Source organism: Pseudochaenichthys georgianus, chromosome 4 (assembly GCF_902827115.2).
Source record: "Pseudochaenichthys georgianus chromosome 4, fPseGeo1.2, whole genome shotgun sequence".
NCBI lineage: Eukaryota > Metazoa > Chordata > Actinopteri > Perciformes > Channichthyidae > Pseudochaenichthys > Pseudochaenichthys georgianus.
This window is the reverse complement of record NC_047506.1, coordinates 2,907,043-2,927,567: the sequence shown is the minus strand read 5'-3', so window position 1 is coordinate 2,927,567 and position 20,525 is coordinate 2,907,043. Positions and strand designations below refer to the sequence as shown.

Genomic DNA, 20,525 nt, shown 5'->3' with positions numbered 1-20,525 from the left:
TATATTTTGTAAATTGTTTTCAAATTCAATTTGTCAGTTGTTGCAAAAATACACATTTGAAAGGATTAATATTTTGTCTTTTGAATATCAGATGGAAGGTGTGCACGTTTTCATCTCGTGCATCATCACCATGATTATTACGCAGGCGCATGGGTGTGGCCGCGTGACGTCAAAACGAGTCAGACAGGTAGACAGAGCTCCGTATACAGCCTGTCCAGATGTATGGCGAATGGCGATGCACACTGAGAGGGACTTACAGGTGTTTCTGTGAGTGAACATACATGCTAGCAGTTTATTATATTCATATTATCAAAGGTATTTATTTAAAGCGGAACTCAGTAATGGACCAACAAGCTGCAGCATGTTGACACGACCTCACACTGAGGGAAGGTGTGTGTGTATCACCTGACAATAGAGAAGTGAATCTTCCTGTTGGGAATGGACCTTACTGCGTTTTCCAGAGTAAAGAGGAAACTATTTCCGGAGAGGTTTCTGGTGTTTATCTCCCGGACTGTCCCTCAGAGGGAGATGCCAGCTGCGGGCTGGAGGACTCTGTTCCTGCTGCTTCTGCTGCCTGTCTGCTGCTGCGGGGGTGAGCTCTCTAATATATATATTCAGAGGTGGGAAGTAACTAAGATGTTCCTATACTCCACTGCAATGTATGTTGAGTTACTTGTACTTTGAGTTTTTCACTATTTTGCTACTTTTCTGAGGTAAAAAGTGTACTTTTACTCCACTAAGTGTAGGCTATTTAATACCTTTAGTTACTTTACAGATGTGGATGAATGATGTGAAATATAATCAAGTGTTAAATCAGACTTTAGTTCCACCTGGAGTCAATTCACAAGCTACCCTGCAGTATACAAAGTACTTCAAACTAGCTGCACCTTTACCAGCTTTGAGAACACTTTAATGATCAATCGTTATAAAACATATCATATATATTCTGAAATGGACCAATCTGCACAAGGACTACTTTTATGTATATTTTGATGCCGATACTTTTGTACTTTTACATGAGTAACATTTTGAATACAGGACTTTTATACAGAGTATTCCTAAACTCTGGTACTTCTACTTTTACTCAAGTACAAGATCTGAGTACTTCTTCCACCTCTGATTATATTATACCATATTATGTTATATTCATTTCATTTCAAACCTTTATTTACCCAGGTGAATCCCATTGAAATCATTGATCTCTTTTTCAAGGCAGACCTGCTCAAGTAGGTTCCACATGAAACATAAAAGCATAAAACAACAGAACAACAAAAAGGACATCATACAGCATCATTATAGGGATTACAATTTACAATAACTATCCACATGAACAGGTACCAACAGCTTCCGATTGAGTAGCATCCAACCGAGCTTTAAAAACTTTTCGTGGCACCAGATTGTTCAGTTTCCATTTCAATTGCAGACTGTTCCAAGACAGAGGAGCTGCGCATCTAAAAGCTTTCTTCCCTAAGACAGTCCTAGCAGTTGGCACATTTAATAAAACCACAGCATGCGATCTCAGGCAGTAGCCACTTACAATTCGCCGTGAGATCAGGGAGCAGATGTAGGATGGAAGTTTCCCTAACATGGCTTTGTATATAAACATGTACCAGTGACTGAGCCTCCGTACAGTTAGTGAAAGCAAACCAGCCCTTGCATACAGGGTACAGTGATGGGTTAATACTTTGTTTTTCACACATCTCAGTGCACTGTGATACGCAGCATCTAACTTGACCAGGCAATGGGCAGGTGCATTCATATAGACCAGATCCCCATAGTCCAGCACAGGTCAAAGGTCACAGAGCCTTTTCCTGGCCTCAAGCGAGAAACAGGACTTGTTTCTGAAAAAGAAACCTCGCCTAACCCTCAGCTTTTTGTAGCAGGTTATTGACATGAAGTTTAAAAGTGAGACAATCATCAAGCCAGATACCAAGGTATTTGTAACAGGCAACAACTTGAAGTTTTATTCCTTGCGTAGAATATCTACAACAGGCTCTGGTGTCCTTTTAGCTTTCGAAAAGAGCATTACCGTGGTTGGTGGTTGGTTGATAATATATTGTATTATGTTATGCTATATTATATTATATATAATTGTAATTTGTGTTATGTCATTGTTTATGTGTTACACATTCTCAAATGGAGCAACTGAAGTAAATTCCCCCCCGGAGATATTTCAGATTTCTTATGCTTGCCTCCTTCACAACACTGACCAAAACACACCTCTTCAGACTGGCTTTTAATGTGTGAATTATGTTGTGTTGCTGTTTTAATATTTTTATTTTATTGTATTTCTTTTTTATCACCTCTGTAAAGTATCTTTAAGCACCTGAATTAGCGCTTAGAAATTAAATATATTATTAATATTATTATTATTTCTCCTTACTCCCAGAGGAGGAGGGTGTGCTGGGTTTGGTGGGCCGTCCCGACCAATCTGCACAATTACTACTTTTACTTTTGGTACTTTAAATATATTTTGATGCCAATACTTTTGTACTTTACTTGAGTAACATTTTGATTGCAGGACTTTTACTTGTAACAGAGTATTCCTGCACTCTGGTTCTTCTACTCTTACTCAAGTACAAGATCTTAGTACTTTTCCCACCTCTGATTATAGTTATATTATACTATATGATATTTAATAATTGTATTTTATGTTATTTCATTGTATCATTCCCACACATCAGAGACTGCACTGACCTTACAACCTTCAAAAAACTTACAAAAACTCACCTCTTCAATCTGGCTTTGAATGTGTGATTGTGGTGGTTGTTGTTGTTGTTGTTGTTGTTGTATTGCTTGATTTTAATTTGACTTCAACTATATTTATTTGTTGTGCTTTTCTTTTCACTATCTCTGTAAAGCGACTTTGAGCACCTGTAGAAGCGCTTACAAAATAAATCTATTAATGTTTTACACATTCTCAAATGGAGCACCTGAAGTGAATTTCCCCTCAGGGATATTTATGATCTAATACTTTCTCATTATCGCCCCCCCCCCCCCAGAGGAGGAGTGTGTACTGGGTTTGGTGGGCCGTCCCATCTCCCTCTCCTGTTTCCTCCCCCAGTTGTTGACCTCCGTGAACCTGTCCATCGCATGGCGGCGGGGGGAGGAGGTGGTGCTGCGGTCGGTGTGGAGGGAGGATGGAGAGGTGGAGGAGTGGAGCGTCAGCAGGTTCTCCACCCCGCAGGACGCCTCGCTCTCGGGGAACTTCTCCCTGCAGCTGCCCAGCGTGGCAGCCTCGGAGAACAACACCCACTTCAGTCTGGTGGAAACCTCCGGGGGGAACAGCAGCTCGGAGCTGTGCAGCGTCTGTCTGCAGACTGCAGGTCAGTGACACCGTCTGTGGCGGCTATATTCCCATTGAATACGGCCGCTCTGAGGATAAACTTCACTCTTTGATGTGACGCGTATACATAATCAAGTCTGTACTGAACTTGACGTTTCAAGGATAAACAAACAGAATCATACGGTCAACAAAAGATATCAGAGCTAAGCTCACCCCCATTGTCCTGCTACCAAACCTCCACATACACAGGTGCCCTAAATACCATTAACCACGTGACAATCACATGGGTGTGCGGTGTTAACAAATAATGAAGATAATATAACTATAAACACAGGCTAACACAGCATTTTGGCTCCGACACTGTCAGATACAGCAATATCAATATCTGGCTCTTTTTAACACTGGAAATCCTGCACAACAACTCTGTTCCAGACTCTTTTGAAATCTGCACAGCTCTCCACTTTCATTAAAGTATATAGTTTTTATTTCACTCTACTCAGTTTATTTTTTCTAATTGTTTTAAACATGTATTTATAGATTTTTTACATTTATCACATTACACAAACACAACTGAACATTCCCCAAGATTAGACATATGGCAGATTACAAAATAATGTAAAGTGTGCAGTTACAAGACATCAGTTTAAAGTACAAAACAAGAATATAATTACATTTGCAAATTAACAAATTCATCAAAAATACAATAAAAGCACATCCCAGTTTCTTACATATTTATTTAGTATTAATATTGTTGTTATTTTATCAGGCACAATCGTTTTTAAAATAGCTTTTATAATAGTCTTTAAAACTAAAAAGTATTATTATTTCTGTGTCTTTGTATGCACCATAACACCAAAGCAAATTCCTTGTATGTCTAAACCTCCTTAATAAAACCGATTCTGATTCTACAAGTTAGGATTATTTCAGTGTTCATGATTTAAGATGTCTCCTTCTCACCAAAACGTATCTTATACCGCTGATTAAAACCAATTAAATGACTGTGTAAAAAAATCGGTGTTTCTCCAATGGACACATGCAGGAATGCTACAAGCTAAAAGGCTAACAGTTGCTCATGTAAAAGTAAATAGTCTTTTTTTATTCGTCATGTATACTTACCTACTGTTAGGACTTAAGGATATGTCCTCAAGAAGATTGTATGTACTGGTCATGGGTTATATCTGGAATATTTTCCTCAAAATGAATTCTAATAAATAAATATTAGTCCCAAAAATCAGTCACAAATAATGAAAAATTGTTGAAACTTTAGGGAAAATGTAAGTTTCCAAGTATACAGTATATATATAACATGGATCCGGTAGACATTTTAACCCAGCATTTTAAACCAGCAATGTGACATATAAAGAGCAGCTAACAGTGTGTGTGTGTGTGTGTGTGTGTGTGTGTGTGTGTGTGTGTGTGTGTGTGTGTGTGTGTGTGTGTGTGTGTGTGTGTGTGTGTGTGTGTGTGTGTGTGTGTGTGTGTGTGTGTGTGTGTGTGTGTGTGTGTGTGTGTGTGTGTGTGTGTGTGTGTGTGTGTGTGTGTGTGTGTGTGTGTGTGTGTGTGTGTGTGTGTGTGTGTGTGTGTGTGTGTGTGTGTGTGTGTGTGTGTGTGTGTGTGTGTGTGTGTGTGTGTGTGTGTGTGTGTGTGTGTGTGTGTGTGTGTGTGTGTGTGTGTAGCCAGTTTCAGCACCCCCCTGCTGCAGAGGGAGGAGTCAAAGAGGGGGGGGAAGGCGGTGTTTTCCTGTGAGTCCAGCGGGGGTTTCCCTGCTCCCACTCTGTCCTGGCTCATCAACCACAAGGAGTACCCCCCCCCGGGCGCCGTGACCACCATCACTACCCCCCACCCCGACACCCAGCTGTTCAACATCAGCAGCCGCCTCACCGTCAACCTCGCCAAAGACGTCGGCGTCACCTGCATCGTGGAGAACCCCAAACTCAACGAGACCCTCTCCTCCAGCTCCTGTGAGTCGACTTTAACGGCAGAAAGTCATTCAGAAACTAAGTTAGACGACAAGCAAGCAATTAAGGGTTCTAACATCAGATGTTGAGGCCCGAACATCTTGTCAATGACCAGATTATTGTCATTCACAGCCTCTTGTAATTACAGAAAGTCAAACTAAAACTGCTTGCCTTGGGCACCAGTAAACGTCTCTCAAGCCAGAAGAATTCAGGTTCAGGTTCAGGTTATTTATTTGTACCCGTAGGTAGATTTAGTTTGCAGATCAAAAGACAACGGATCCATCCTGACACGCATTCTAAAAACAACATCTCTAATAAAAGTACACACTGCTCAGGTGTCACATCTAAACACATTTAAAAAACAATTGTACAAACATTGGCATTCAAAGGTAATAAATAAATACGCGTCGGTGTGACACTGCTACCACTTATTCGATAGCTGCCAGAATTAAGATGTTTTTATACTGCTTGGTTCTACACTTTGGGACAACTAACCTCCTGAACACCATGGTGTACTTACCTGTTATTTGTTTTACTTATTGTGTTTTTATTATTAATAAGGTGTGCTTACTTTTAGATGTTTTAATATGTAAGTCTCTTTCTAAAAGCTTTCTTCCCTAAGACAGTCCTAGCACTTGGCACATTTAATAAAACCACAGCATGCGATCTCAGGCAATAAGTACTTTCAATTCGCCGAGAGATCAGGGAGCAGATATAAGATGGTAGTTTATCCAACATGGCTTTGTAAATGAAAAAGTACCAGTGACTGAGCCTCCGTACAGTTAGTGAAGGCAAACCAGCCCTTGCATACAGGGTACAGTGATGCGTAAGTGCTTTACAATTTGTCAAAAATCTCAGTGCGCTGTGATACGCAGCATCTAACTTGACCAGGCAATTGGCAGGTGCATTCATATAGACCAGATCCCCATAGTCCAGCAGGTAAAAAGGTCACAGAGACTTTTCCTGGCCTCAAGCGAGAAACAGGACTTGTTCCTGAAAAAGAAACCTAGCCTCATCCTCAGCTTTTTAAGCAGGTTATTTACATGAAATCTAAAAGTGAGACAATCATCAAGCCAGATACCCAGGTATTTGTAACAGGTAACCACTTCAAGTTGTATTCCTTGCGTACAGTAGTTACAATATCCAAAGCAGTCTCCGGTGTATTTTTAGCTTTAGCTTTAGAAAAGAGCATTACCTTGGTTTTATCCACATTTAAAAGAAGCTTAAGTTCAGAGAGCTGAGCCTGAATAATGTTAAACACAGCCTGTAATTTAACAACAGCCTCGTTAATGGAGGGACCTGCACAATACATAACGGTATCGTCCGCATAAAAATGTAAGATTGCTCCTTCGACATTTTCACCTAAACTATATAGATAGAGAATAATAAATAATAAAACTTATTGTAAGTCGCTTTGGATAAAAGCGTCAGCTAAATGCAATGTAATGTAATAGCGGACCTAAAACTGAACCTTGTGGTACTGTTAGAGTCGGTGAGGTCCTGATAATTTATTCCGGTAAATTACTCTGACCTACTAATTGACCTGACTGAAGTTACTGAGTCTATGTAAGTTTACTGCTTGGCTCAGATCCACCAACGTCAGCAAGATCTCACCTCTATTAACTCCCCGAAGAAACAGGTTCAATTAACTGCTGTTTCAATTCAGACAACTCTTTTTAATCTGTTTAAGCGATCCCGAAGGATTTTGATATCAGTAAAGAGGTGTGGTCCTACCTAAGTGTGAGTGTGGCAGGGTGCAGTCTTACCTTTGAAGCAGGAGAGGAGAGCACAGATGTCTTTTAAGTTGTCCCAGTCCAAAAGGTGGGATCAGTTTATTTGAAGAAAAATAGGTCCAAACTAATACAGGGTTTTTACCTTCTCTCTTTAACACATTATAATCATACTAAACTAAATGATGCTGTGATCATGTTCAAATATGAAACTTTAATTCACAATCTTACATTTATTACCAAAATTGTCACTTCAACTGCCCAATTCAGTTGTGATTTTTAAATCTCCCGATAGAATTTAGAGGCTTTTCCTCATAAATGACCGGTGATAATAAAAAGCACATTCAAACTTTCATTTTCACCCAATCAATTCACATAAATTTCATACCTTTTTTCCGACACAGACGGCGGGAATAACATTCAAAAACCCATTCCTATCCGCATGAATTCGGAGGAAGATTCCTCACAGGTGGCGGGACTAATATTCACAAACACATCTCCCATCAAATCATTCCACTCAGCATTCAACCAAGAAATTTGAGAGATATTTACCAAGTCTGAGAGAACCTTCCCGAGAGCTATTAACCCAGCTCTGAGGGCCAGAGCCTACCGGGAGAGAGTATACCAGGGGAACCCCCCTCTCTCTCTCGCTCCCTCCCAAAAAGAAAGTTCCTTTATGCTCAAAAAACCGGATAGAAAACCCCAAAAACACCTCCTCCATACCGAACCAATGAAAAGAACTGGGCATGGCCACTGATGTACAGGACTGGACATATTCTATTGGCTATGGCATAAGACACACGTTCCCATGTTTGTGTAAAAAAGGACATGACCAGACATATTCTATGGCTATGGCATAACCACCTTTTTGAGGCCTCAATGTGTTTCTCCTTAAGTCCAGAGCCCCCCCCTCCCTGTGTACCGCTGTGAGAGGAGAGGGAAGAAACTGCCTTCTCCCTTATCAGAGAGTAAGGCATAAATCATTATAGGCCTTACACTCAACTTAACAAACTACTTTGTTTATACTGTAAATATAGAAAAACATAACATATGAAACATTTTCATTGTGAGTTATTCAAGAATATAATTGATTATACTTGATTATAATTAACTTTTAAGCATTCAACATACGATGAAGATCTCAACAGTACACCATTAGTGATGTTTAACCACTCAGAAGACTGAACACATTGGGTAGTTCACAAACCACCCACTGCATGGCTGGACATGCCAATACTGACCAGCCTCTGCTTCAAAATGCGATGATCGACGGTATCAAAAGCTTTGGATAGGTCAACAAATAGAGCTGCACAACTCTTATTATCTATTATTATTATTATCTAAAATACTCGTAATATCATTCACCACTTTCATCGTGGCAGTGATGGTGCTGTGTTGCTTTCTGAAGCCTGTTTGATGTGTAGACAGGATGTCATGTGTACATAAAAACTCCTTTACTTGTTCACTCACTAGGCGTTCAAGAACCTTAGCCAGAACTGACAATTTAGAGATGGGTCTATAGTTGTTTAATAAGGTGGCCTCCCCTCCTTTTAGTAAAGGCAGGACATACGCTGACTTCCATACTTTTGAGATTGTGTTCGTGCTGAGGGAGAGGTTAAAAAGAGAAGTAAGAGGTGGAGCAATAAAATCTGCAGCTATCTTTAAAAAGAAAGGTTCTACGTTGTCCGGGCCAGCCGGCTTTTTAGGATCTAGCTTGGTTAAGACTTCACGAACAACATCAACAGTAAAAGGAGCAAAACTGAAAGGGTTTTCCAGACCACATTGTTCTGTGTCACCGACTGTGGTGTTCACAGAAGCAGAATTAGAAACAGAATGAAACAGGACACAAAATGCTCATTAAAACAATTTAACATGGTAGCCCTATCCGATATAGAGCCAGATGCTGTGGTAAGGCACGGAGGTAGCTCATTACGGATATCACCGGTGGATATCGATTTTATGGCCTTCCAGAATTTTCTAGGGTTGTTCAGGTTCTTTGTGGTTACTGCCAGATAATACTTAGATTTAGCACTTTTGACATGTGAAGCGAATCTATTTCTTAGCTGCCTAAAACGCAGCCATTCTACCTCTGAGCCTGATCTCCTAGCCTTTGCCCAGGCCTTGTTTCTCTCATGCAGGAGACTAGATAATTCAGCAGAAAACCAAGGATTGTCTCGTCCCTTCACTCTAAATGTACGCAGGGGTGCATGTCTATCAATGATCTCCATAAAACCAGGATAAAAATAAGACCATGCAGTCTCAACATCAGCACACAAATCAATTTTCTTTAAAACAGCTGGTAGTTATGGGTACTTTTGACTTAAAGTGGACCTATCATGCTATATTTGAATAATATATTGTAGGGCCATACCTATATAAAACATGTCTGTGAAGTTTTTTTTTCAAAATGCCAAACAGATCATGCATTTTAGCCATGCCTCATTTCGCTCTATTTGCTCTATTCCAGCCCTGTTTTTGCAAGGGCTGATTCTGTGGCAAATGAGCTGCAGCTGACCACGCCCCCCTGCAAAGGTTACCATGCTGTTACCATGTTGTTACCATGCTGTTACCATGCTGTTACCATGCTGTTACCATACCATGGCAACCTCTCATTCCCCTGATTGGTGGGGAGTTGCCCATATAGGCGGAGCTCCTCGTCACTGTCGTCAGACTATTTTCAAATCTGTATCAGTCTGTATCAGATCCGTTGTAGCCCCGTTTTTAGAGATTTGGGTACGGAGGAAAAGAGAGAGGGTTGTGTTTTCTGACACTTTGTGAGTTCCCTGACTCACCGGGGACACATAGTCATGTAAAAAAGACGTACAAAAGGTCCCCTTTTAAAGGTAGGGTAGGTAAGAATGGAGAAACCAGCTCGAGTGCGCTAGAATTTGAAAGTACGCAGCCGAAAAAAATCTGCCCCTTCCTTCCACGGATGTATAATAAGAACTGGATACAGGAGGCGGGGTCTCGTTCTTTCCTATGAGATCATTGGCGCATGAGGACAAAATGGCCCAACTTTTGAGAGAGCGAAACGTCACAAATTACCCATCATGCCTAGCTGTCAGAGCAGAAGAACCATGGATGTATAATAAGAACTGGATACAGCGTGGGAGGCGGGGTCTCGTTCTTTCCTATGAGCTGCTCATTGGCGCATGAATGCAAAATGGCCCAACTTTTGAGAGTGAAACGTCACAGATTACCATTCATGCCTGGCTTGAGCATGCGCAGTTGAGTTGCCCCTTAAACCCCGTCCCCCGAGCTCCCACTCTTGGCTCACTAGAATGAATGGAGAGAGAAAATAAATCTATATTCGGCTTTTAGTGCATTTTACAACTGTGACGACCCCTCCACACTGTGTGTGTGTGTGTGTGTGTGTGTGTGTGTGTGTGTGTGTGTGTGTGTGTGTGTGTGTGTGTGTGTGTGTGTGTGTGTGTGTGTGTGTGTGTGTGTGTGTGTGTGTGTGTGTGTGTGTGTGTGTGTGTGTGTGTGTGTGTGTGTGTGTGTGTGTGTGTGTGTGTGTGTGTGTGTGTGTGTGTGTGTGTGTGTGTGTGTGTGTGTGTGTGTGTGTAGGTTCCTTTGCCTGACGAGCTGCACCTGTTTGACGAGCTGAGCTCATAGCTGAGGACACGGCACACATCCGGGGCGCTCACGCTGGTGCGACCTGGGAGCAGCTGTGTGTGTGTCATGCTTTGTTTTTTGTTGTTCTTCTAGTTTGTGTGAACTTTTCTACATCCAGGAGCTTGTGTGGATTATTTTAATCATGCGGAGTGTCTACATATGCGTCCTTGCGGTGCTTTGGACTCTTTTCAGCTGTATGGCATGGAGACTCAGCAGCGGTGACGTGCTAAGTCACAGCCTCATCTACAGCCGCGAGCTGCTGCTGGATATAAGTTCACTGGCAGCAAGTAACCCTATTCCGCCTATTCCCCACTTCCTAAGAAGAAGTAGTACAAATGCTTTACCAGGCGGGATGTTGCCCAAAAATCGTCGGCGGAAGAGAGGAAGGAGAGGAGGCGTTCAACGCAGACTGATGACAAACGTGCTAGACAACCGACGCCGGCTCCCCCCGCTCCCAACTATCCTTCTCTCCAATGTTCAATCCCTACGCAACAAATTGGACGAATTGGAGGCTTGTGCTAAATTCAAGCGAGATTACAGGGACGCGTGTCTGCTGGCATTCACTGAGACGTGGCTGAAAGCCTCGGACAGCAACGAGGACCGACACATCAGCGGTGTTGGGTACCCTGTTCGGATGGACCGGTCGTCTGTCATAACAAACAAATCCTGCGGGGGTGGAGTATGCTTTTATATCAACAAAAGGTACTGTAATTCCTTCACAGTTCGGGAGGAAATACGTACTCCGGATCTTGAACTGTTATCCATTTCGCTTCGCCCCTTCTACTTGCCTAGAGAGTTTCCCCAGCTGTTTTTCACTATTGTTTACATTCACCCACGGGCAAACGCCTCAGCAGCCACCCAGCTGATTGAGGAAGTCACTAACAGACTGGACTCCCTCTCCCCCGATGCTCCTACTTTTATTTTAGGAGATTTTAATCACTGTCAGGTGCATAAGACCGTAAAAACATACGAGCAGTATGTCACTGTGGGTATTGTCCACAGTAGATGACCATTACATGTATGTATGATCTGTATGTGTATTTGTAAAGTGCTTTGAGAGTCATTGATAAAGCGCTATAATAAATATAAGGATTATTATTATTATTATATGTCCTACAACTTTAAATAAATCCACTATTGACTTGTTACGGCACGGTGCCTGGTGCGTTCAAGTCCCTGACCATGCCCTCTTTTGGAGCTTCATACCACACGAGCGTTCTTCTGGTGCCGATCTACAAACCCATCTGCAGGAAACAAGCGTGCACAAAAAAAACTGTGAAATGTAGGACAGAGGAAAGCATTGCCACCTTACAGGCATGTTCGGCCTGCACGGATTGGGATGTGTTTTATAGCTCATGCTCTGATCTCAATGAACTGACGTCAACTGTCTCATCCTACATATCATTTTGTGTGGAGTCTAACATTCGTTGTAAAGACATTACCGTCTTCCCTAGTAATAAGCCGTGGGTCACGAAGGAACTAAAGATAAATAGAAAGAAACGTATATTTTATACTGGAAACAGTCAGGACAAAAAAGAAATGAACAGAGAATTAAGAAATGAGATAAGAAAAGCTAAAATAGCTTATAGGGATAAGGTGGAACTCAAATACAGCAGTGGAGATCTTCGGGAAGCCTGGAGGGGAAGCAAATCAATGTCCTCCATCTCCCAGGGCAACAACAATGGCAGGGCTAGGAATACCGTTAACATTGAGGGAACAAATGAGGCAGACCTCCCCAATGCTTTTACATTTTTTTATTCTCGATTCGAGAAAAATGATTTCTCCATAAACACCTCAACCCTTAGAGAGTCTCCTATCTCAGACGTAGTCATTGAACAGGATGATGTTAGGAATCTCTTAAAACGAGTCAATAGGAAGGCCCCAGGTCCTGAGCATATCTGTGGGCGTACACTCCAGTATTGTGTCAGCGAACTCTGTGGTGTTTTCCAGCATATCTTCCAACTCTCACTTGAGAATAGCCAAATTCCTGATATGTGGAAATCCTCAACTGTAATTCCCATCCCTAAGAAGCCTCATCCTAAAGTCCTAAACGACTTCAGACCGGTGGCTTTAACGTCATTGGTATTGAACATGTTTGAACAAATGTTTAAAGGCCTTGTCATGTCAGTAGGTGAACTTGATCCACTCCAATGTGCGCATCAGGCAGGGAGAGGCGTAGAGCAGGCAAAGCTTCTTACACTGCACACCCTCCACAAACACCTTGAAAAGCCACAAGCCCACGCCAGGCTTTTGTTTGCTGACTTTTCTTCAGCATTGAAATGCAGCCGCATCTCCTGGTGGAGAGCCTATCATGTCATTTTAAACTGCCCGATCAACTTGTTTTATGGATTTTAAACTTTCTAACTAATAGAGAGGTGTCTGTCAATGGACGCCTCTCTGACTCTGTCGTCACTTCCACGGGCTCGCCTCAAGGATGCGTTCTTTCGCCCCTACTTTTTATAATGTACACTGATAAATACAGGAGCATGCAAGACAACAGCTACCTGGTTAAATTCTCTGACGATACCGCCCTCTTGTCCCTCCTTAGCGGCTCAGAATCAGGCCACGAGTGTGCTCTTACCGATTTTATTTCCTGGTGTGACGATACAGTTTTCTGGATTTAAATGTCTCTAAAACCCAGGAATCGATCATTGATTTTGGACGTCACAAGGATGTTCCTAAGGAATGCATCGTACACAATGACAAGGTAGAAATGGTCACATCATACAAATACTTGGGCACCATTTTCGATGACCACCTCAAATTCGATGTGAATACTGACGGTACGTCCACACAGCAGCTTTAGACGAATCTTCCACCGCTTCCAACGCTTCTCTGCCCGTTGACTTTGAATGGGGATGACGTCACTTTGCCTCGCTTTTCGCCGAACTGCATTGTGGGGGAGCGAAGCGAAGATTTCCAGGATTTTCAGGATTCAAAAGTTGAGCAATGTTCAACTTTTGAAGCTGAGCTGGAAGCGTCAGCCAATCAAACACGTTTATGCAAATCTGACAGTACAAGCGCTAGCCAATCAAACCACGTGTTTCCTCATATTCCAAACGAGAAATTACGGTAGCAAATCACCCGGTTCTTTACGACCAGACTATTTAACGGGATACAAACCGGAGGAACCAGGCATGGAGGGAGGTGGCAGAGACAGTGGGGGAAACTGGTAGGTTTTCGCCTGTTTGGGGAGTTTATATATATATATATATTGCTCGCATAAAATCCCCGGGGTTTTTTGCTTTGTATGTCGGGGGCGCGAGATTCATGTGATTGGTTGTTGGTCGCATTGCTCGAATAAAATCCCCAAGCTGTCAGACACGCCCAGCTCCAAGATTTTCAAGATTTTTGAAAAGCTGCAGTGTGGACGTACCATGAGTGTATTGTGAAGCGGGGTCAACAGAGAATGCACCTTCTTCGCAAACTGAACTCTTTCTCTGTCAGGCCTTTCAGTCTTTGTCGTTTTTACCAAGCATTCATTGAGAGCCTTATTTTCTTTTATCCGCTGGTTCCATAGCCTCACACTGAACGACAGGAACAGCCTGAACAGCATTGTTAAAACCTGCTCCAAGATCATCGGCGTGAAACAGAGAGACTTCAATTCCTTCTGGAACCAACAGATTGTGCGGAAAGCAGAGAGCGTTCTGAACTCTCCAGGTCGTGTACTTTCACATGAATCCCGTCTGTTGCCATCAGGGCGAAGATATGCTCTGCCTGCTCAAAGGACTAATCGCTTTTCTAAATCATTTATCCCTTCTGCTCTCAAACTTTTAAATTCTTGAAAAGGCTTTTAACTTGATTATTTATTTATTTTTCTGATGCTATGAACTATTTATAGTGTAAATTAGAATGATCCACATCTGTGCTCCCGGGTGTATCTGTGTGTGTTCTTCCTGTATGTTCCTGCCTGTGTCCATGACATAAGCTGCTGCTCATAACCAATTGCCCCTCGCAGGATTAATAAAGCTGTTGATTGATAAATACTCTATATATTCTTACCTCTCGTCTCGCCTCCCTGCCTTATGTTACAGCCCACAAGCCGGGTTGTGAGATTCGAGGTCAGCCACATGGTGATTCGGAAATCTGTCATTACAGCAGGGAGAGAGGGCACTGAAGGCCGACTGTCCAAAAGCTAAGGCTAAGAGGGGGAACTGTGTCGGCCAGGTTAACTCTGCTGCTTGTGCGGTATCTGTGGTACCCTTACCGGTCATCTCTCCCCGTCAGCAGATTAATGAGGGTGGAAGGACCCAGTGTTTTCTGCATTTGTGTCAACCGGATACGCGTCATTGGTGGGAAGTGACATCAGCGTGCCGGTAAAGATTTTGAGAGACACTGCATCGTATGACTCATACATTCTGAGCTCTGTGTTACCGTTTTCGGACAAATCTGGAACTGGGGATTTTGTCCGGATGCGAGGTATGGGAATGACTGTTGTGCCTGTTCCTCTGCATTCTGTGGTGCTTTGCTCAGGTCTGGTGCAGGGTGAGGTCGCCATGGGGGTCCGTCCTGTAATGCCGATTGGTGGTGTGGATGTTATCCTGGGGCCTGGCTGGCAGCTGTGTGTGGGCTGAGGGTCCACCGCCTACCACGCAGTCATCTTCACCCATTGTGATAAGGCAGAGGAGAATGTTAAGTGCTCTCCTGCAGTGTTTGTGACCCGGGCTGTGAGCCGTGCACAGGGGGAGTCTGAGCAGGGGGAAGAGGGCAGTGCGAGAGATTGTGGTTATTCCTGACTGGTTGTTGTCGGTATCCCGCAGTGAGTTGGCGATGGAGCAGAGAGCGGATGTCTCCCTCAGTCCGTTTTTTTAGGCGGTTCTCTCCACCGGGGATGGAAATGGTGTCACCAGGGGTTGTCAGCTGCAAGGGGGATTGCTGGTCAGAAAGTGGTGGTCACGTGGGAAAGGCTATTGGTGGGCCAGAGTATCAGATTGTGGTTCCTGTCAGGTTTCGCGGGGAGGTTCTCAGAAAAGCGCATGGGCAGACGGGACATCTGGGTGTCCGTAAAACATGTGGTTACCTGTTGCGGTATTTCTTTTGGCCTGGGTTGAGGAGAGATGTGTCTCGGCATGTTAGATCATGTCACGCGTGTCGGACGGGTGGGCCTGTTCGGCAGCGACCTGGGGGCCAGGTCTTGGGTTTGTTGCCGAAGGCTAGGTTGCGGTTTCTGGAGGGACATTCCGGGTTCTTCCAGGTGCTGGGTCAGGGGACTGACTGAGTGGTTTTCTGTCCACGCCAAATATCGGAAAAGAGCTCCTAGCTATTTAGGTAGTTAACGGTGTTCCAGTGGAACTCCTTTCTTATGGGGGGAGTGTGACGACCCCTCCACACCATGTGGGGTGCCGTCTGGTTGTGTTTATGTTTGCAGGTTCCTTTGCCTGACGAGCTGCACCTGTTTGACGAGCTGCATAAGCCTTGATGAGCTACACCTGGCCGGAAGCCTTAAAAAGAGCCCAGCCGGATACGTCGGTCTCACTCCTCTGGGCACTTTTCTCTGCGCCAGTTTCGGGGACTTGTTGCTGGTGTCCATTTAGTGTTGTGTTTAAACAAATAAACTATATATTCTTACCTCTCGTCTCGCCTCCCTGCTTTATGTCACAGCCCACGAGTCGGGTTGTAACACAACTTTAAGGACTTAATGATTCTAATAAGGGCTATACAATAGTTCATAATGGGTAGTTTATTTAGTTTAAAAAAAATTATCCGCTGATTTACAGACGTCTCTTTCCCGATGTTAGTCAATGGGAAAAAGTTGTTTTGGTCCGGGTGACGTCACGGGCTGATACGGAAGTTGTAGTACCGCCATTTGGACACAGCGAATATTTTCATCAGAGTCCGGCGCACTTCCTGGGGGCTTGCTTCTTTCAGACTTCCTTACTGAGACCCTCCTCCAACACACACAAACGCGCATGACCAATGAGGGCACAAGATAAGTTTGTGCACGAGATGGAAGGCTAACAGGCAGGTAGGCCATCCAGTTATTTTAGCTGGCTAAAATAATTAGTCGTACTTTTTACAGCGCCACGGCTTCCACAGATGACATTTTTTTATGTATTTATTGTCCAAGCATTTAATGTATTCATTGCTATCGGGATGTTAAGAGCATTCCATGGAATATAACAAAAAGTGTTTCTGAAGTGAATTACCTACCCCACCTTTAAGTACATTTTCAAGCCCATATTTCTTTACTTTTACTTGAGTAAAGAAGTTTAGTCAGTACTTCTACTTTTACCAGACTATTTGTATCTGTGTTCTACTTAAGTAAAGGATCTGTGTACTTTTGCCCTCTGTGTGTTTTCAGACTCGATGAATCGCAGCACGGTGCACAGCCGGGCCTCGGAGGCGATGTGGATCTTCAGCACTGCGCTGTGTGTGGTGGTCGGGGTGTTGGTGCTGACGGGGGTCGCCTACCAGATCCACCTGGACCGCGTCCACATGAGGAAGAAGCACGACTTCCAGAAGCTGCAGTCCAGAGGTAGACCTGTTTCTGCTGCTTTCACTGATCACATATGGAAAATCCCAGTTTCTCGGATAGATAGATGGATGGATGGATGGATTGGATGGATGGATGGATAGATAGATAGATGGATAGATAGATAGATAGATGGATGGATGGATAGATAGATAAATGGATAGATGGATAGATAGATAGATAAATGGATAGATAGATAGATGGATAGATAGATGGATAGATGGATAGATAGATGGATAGATAGATAGGTGGATAGATGGATAGATAGATAGATAAATGGATGGATGGATAGATAGATAAATGGATAGATGGATAGATAGATAGATAAATGGATAGATAGATAGATAGATGGATAGATAGATAGATGGATAGATAGATGGATAGATGGATAGATAGATGGATAGATAGATAGATAGATAGATAGATAGATGGATGGATGGATAGATGGATAGATAGATGGATAGATAGATATATAGATAGATGGATGGATGGATAGATAGATAAATGGATAGATGGATAGATAGATAGATAAATGGATAGATAGATAGATGGATAGATAGATGGATAGATGGATGGATAGATAGATAGATGGATAGATGGATGGATAGATGGATAGATAGATGGATGGATAGATAGATAGATAGATGGATGGATGGATAGATGGATAGATAGATATATAGATAGATGGATGGATGGATAGATAGATAAATGGATAGATGGATAGATAGATAGATAAATGGATAGATAGATAGATGGATAGATAGATGGATAGATAGATGGATAGATAGATGGATAGATAGATGGATAGATAGATAGATAGATAGATAGATAGATAGATAGATAAATGGATGGATAGTGGATAGATAGATACATGGATAGATAGATAGATAGATGGATAGATAAATGGATAGATGGATAGATGGATAGATAGATAGATAGATGGATAGATAGATAGATAAATGGATAGATGGATAGATAGATAGATAAATGGATGGATAGATGGATAGATGGATGGATGGATAGATAGATGGATAGATAGATAGATAAATGGATGGATGGATAGATGGATAGATAAATGGATAGATGGATAGATGGATGGATAGATGGATAGATGGATGGATGGATAGATAGATGGATAGATAGATAGATACATGGATGGATGGATAGATGGATAGATAAATGGATCGATGGATAGATGGATGGATAGATAGATAGATGGATGGATGGATAGATAGATAGATGGATAGATAGATAGATGGATAGATGGATAGATAGATAGATAAATGGATGGATGGATAGATAAATGGATAGATGGATAGATGGATAGATGGATAGATGGATAGATGGATAGATAGATGGATGGATGGATGGATAGATGGATGGATGGATAGATAGATGGATGGATAGATAGATGGATAGATAGGTACTTTATTGATCCCAATTTGGGAAATGTTTGCATTGCAGCAATGTACATAAGAGAAATTAAGACACTAGAAATAAACAATCCAAAATATTTCTGAAATAGAAATAAAATAGCATAAAACAGAGGCCAAGGTTATATCTCCAAATGTCCAAAGATATTCACTTTAATATGTTAAACAAAACAGAGAAGAAGTAGAAAGTCTCAATTTGTTAGAGGCTGAAACAGCATTTAAAGACTTTAATGCAAGAAAAATTCATTCAAACACTAATTGATTGTCAAAATATTTGTTTTCAGAAATGTCAAACCAGTTTCAGAATTCTGACTTTTTCTCAGACAGGATTAAAATATATTCACTTTTGGTCAGATCTCAAAGTGTGTGTGTCGTAAACGTAAATAAATTAAAGTGAAATGCCCTCAAAGGATGTATAAAATGTCAGAAAAATATTTGATAAATGTCCAGAATATAAGTGAAAAGTGAATTTATGCAAGGCAGACTTTTTATTTGTGTATGAAAGTATTTCACTTCACCAAAAGACAGCATTGAAAGACAGCTCTGCAGGAAAAATATATTTAAATATTATTCGATATTATTTTGAAAAGTAAACTCAGTGAAGCACCTTTAAAAAATCTGTAAAAGTTCTAGTCATTTTTTCTGATGAAAGCACAACAAATATATGTGAAATGTTTTCAAAGTTTATGAAAAAGCCAGAAAAATTGGATGTAAATGTCAAGAATGTTATAAAATAGTTAATAAATGCTATTTTGAGGTCTGCGCTCACAAGGCGGATTTATTTGTTATTTATTTCCGCGACGCTCAATCTTCACATTTACAAGGCTGGAAAAAGTACTTTAAGAATTTCTTGCTAGAATTTTTATTTTTTTTATCAATTATCAAAATAGTTGGACTTCAGGCTTTTTCCTTCGGGCCGGAGGTCAGTTGTCCCAAAGAGTAGAACGAAACAGTTTTATCCCAGCAGCCATTGCACAAATTAACACATCATAGGAGTGTCTCACAGATGCCTATTTTTATTGATTTAATTATGAATTTTGAATGTCCATGTTTGTACTAGTGTTTTCCTTCTTAAAATGTTTTAGAAATATTTTTGAGATTTGGTTGAGCAGGGTATACTTGTACTTTTTACTAGTCCTTTTATTAGAGATGTGTCCGTTGTTTGTTTTTACTGTCCCTCGTCTTTTTCTCTGCAAACAAAATCTACCTACAGTACGGGTACAAATAAATAACCTGAACCTGAACTTTTTATTCGTCACATTTGACTTTGTCAGGGAAATGAAATAATGAGATCAATATTTCAGATATATCTCAAACATCTACGTTTCCAAAATAAAAATCTAAACGGTGATCGCTGCTTCAGTCAGAGAAAGGTTTTATTTTAAATATGAAGATGTGATATCTCTGGAGGGATGTGTGTATTTATTGGTTTTAATGTGTTTTTTGTCAGGATATAAAAGAAGAAGTCCGGACGAAGAGGAGGAGGAGGAGGAGAAGGAGCCGATGAAGCCGGAGAAAAAGGAGAGCGAGGTTTAAGGAGCCGTTCACTGACACCACTGATGTGTAATATGTATTTGATACCCTGGTTCACCTTTTCAATGTTAATACATCTGGTAGGTTGTTAAAAATGAAGCTATGAAAACAGTCTTCATTAGAAAACACTGTCTGTTACAAGCTTTATTAAGAGGCTCCATTTATTCGTATCTTTTTTTTTTATGAGATTGTTGTTTTTTCTGGTACATTTTTACATGTTTTTTGTTGTCTTTGACAAAATGTTTTTCTTAACTTTTAATATTTGTTTCTCCCTGTTTTAATGTCTGTGTGTGTGTGTGTGTGTGTGTGTGTGTGTGTGTGTGTGTGTGTGTGTGTGTGTGTGTGTGTGTGTGTGTGTGTGTGTGTGTGTGTGTGTGTGTGTGTGTGTGTGTGTGTGTGTGTGTGTGTGTGTGTGTGTGTGTGTGTGTGTGTGTGTGTGTGTGTGTGTGTGTGTGTGTGTGTGTGTGTGTGTGTAAAATAAAAGGACAATACAAC

At 41.7% G+C, this 20,525-nt stretch overlaps 1 protein-coding gene across 1 annotated transcript; it reads left to right on the top strand.

Annotated features, from left to right (window-relative positions):
- The first annotated feature begins 218 nt into the window (after positions 1-218).
- LOC117445932 (T-lymphocyte activation antigen CD80-like) lies at positions 219-20,407 on the top strand. The gene is made up of 5 exons (XM_034081878.2): positions 219-592; positions 3,003-3,326; positions 4,963-5,247; positions 16,894-17,067; positions 19,948-20,407. The coding sequence occupies exons 1-5, from the start codon at positions 439-441 to the stop codon at positions 20,031-20,033; spliced, it is 1,023 nt and encodes a 340-aa protein (XP_033937769.1). The 5' UTR covers positions 219-438; the 3' UTR covers positions 20,034-20,407.
- Positions 20,408-20,525: the final 118 nt, after the last annotated feature.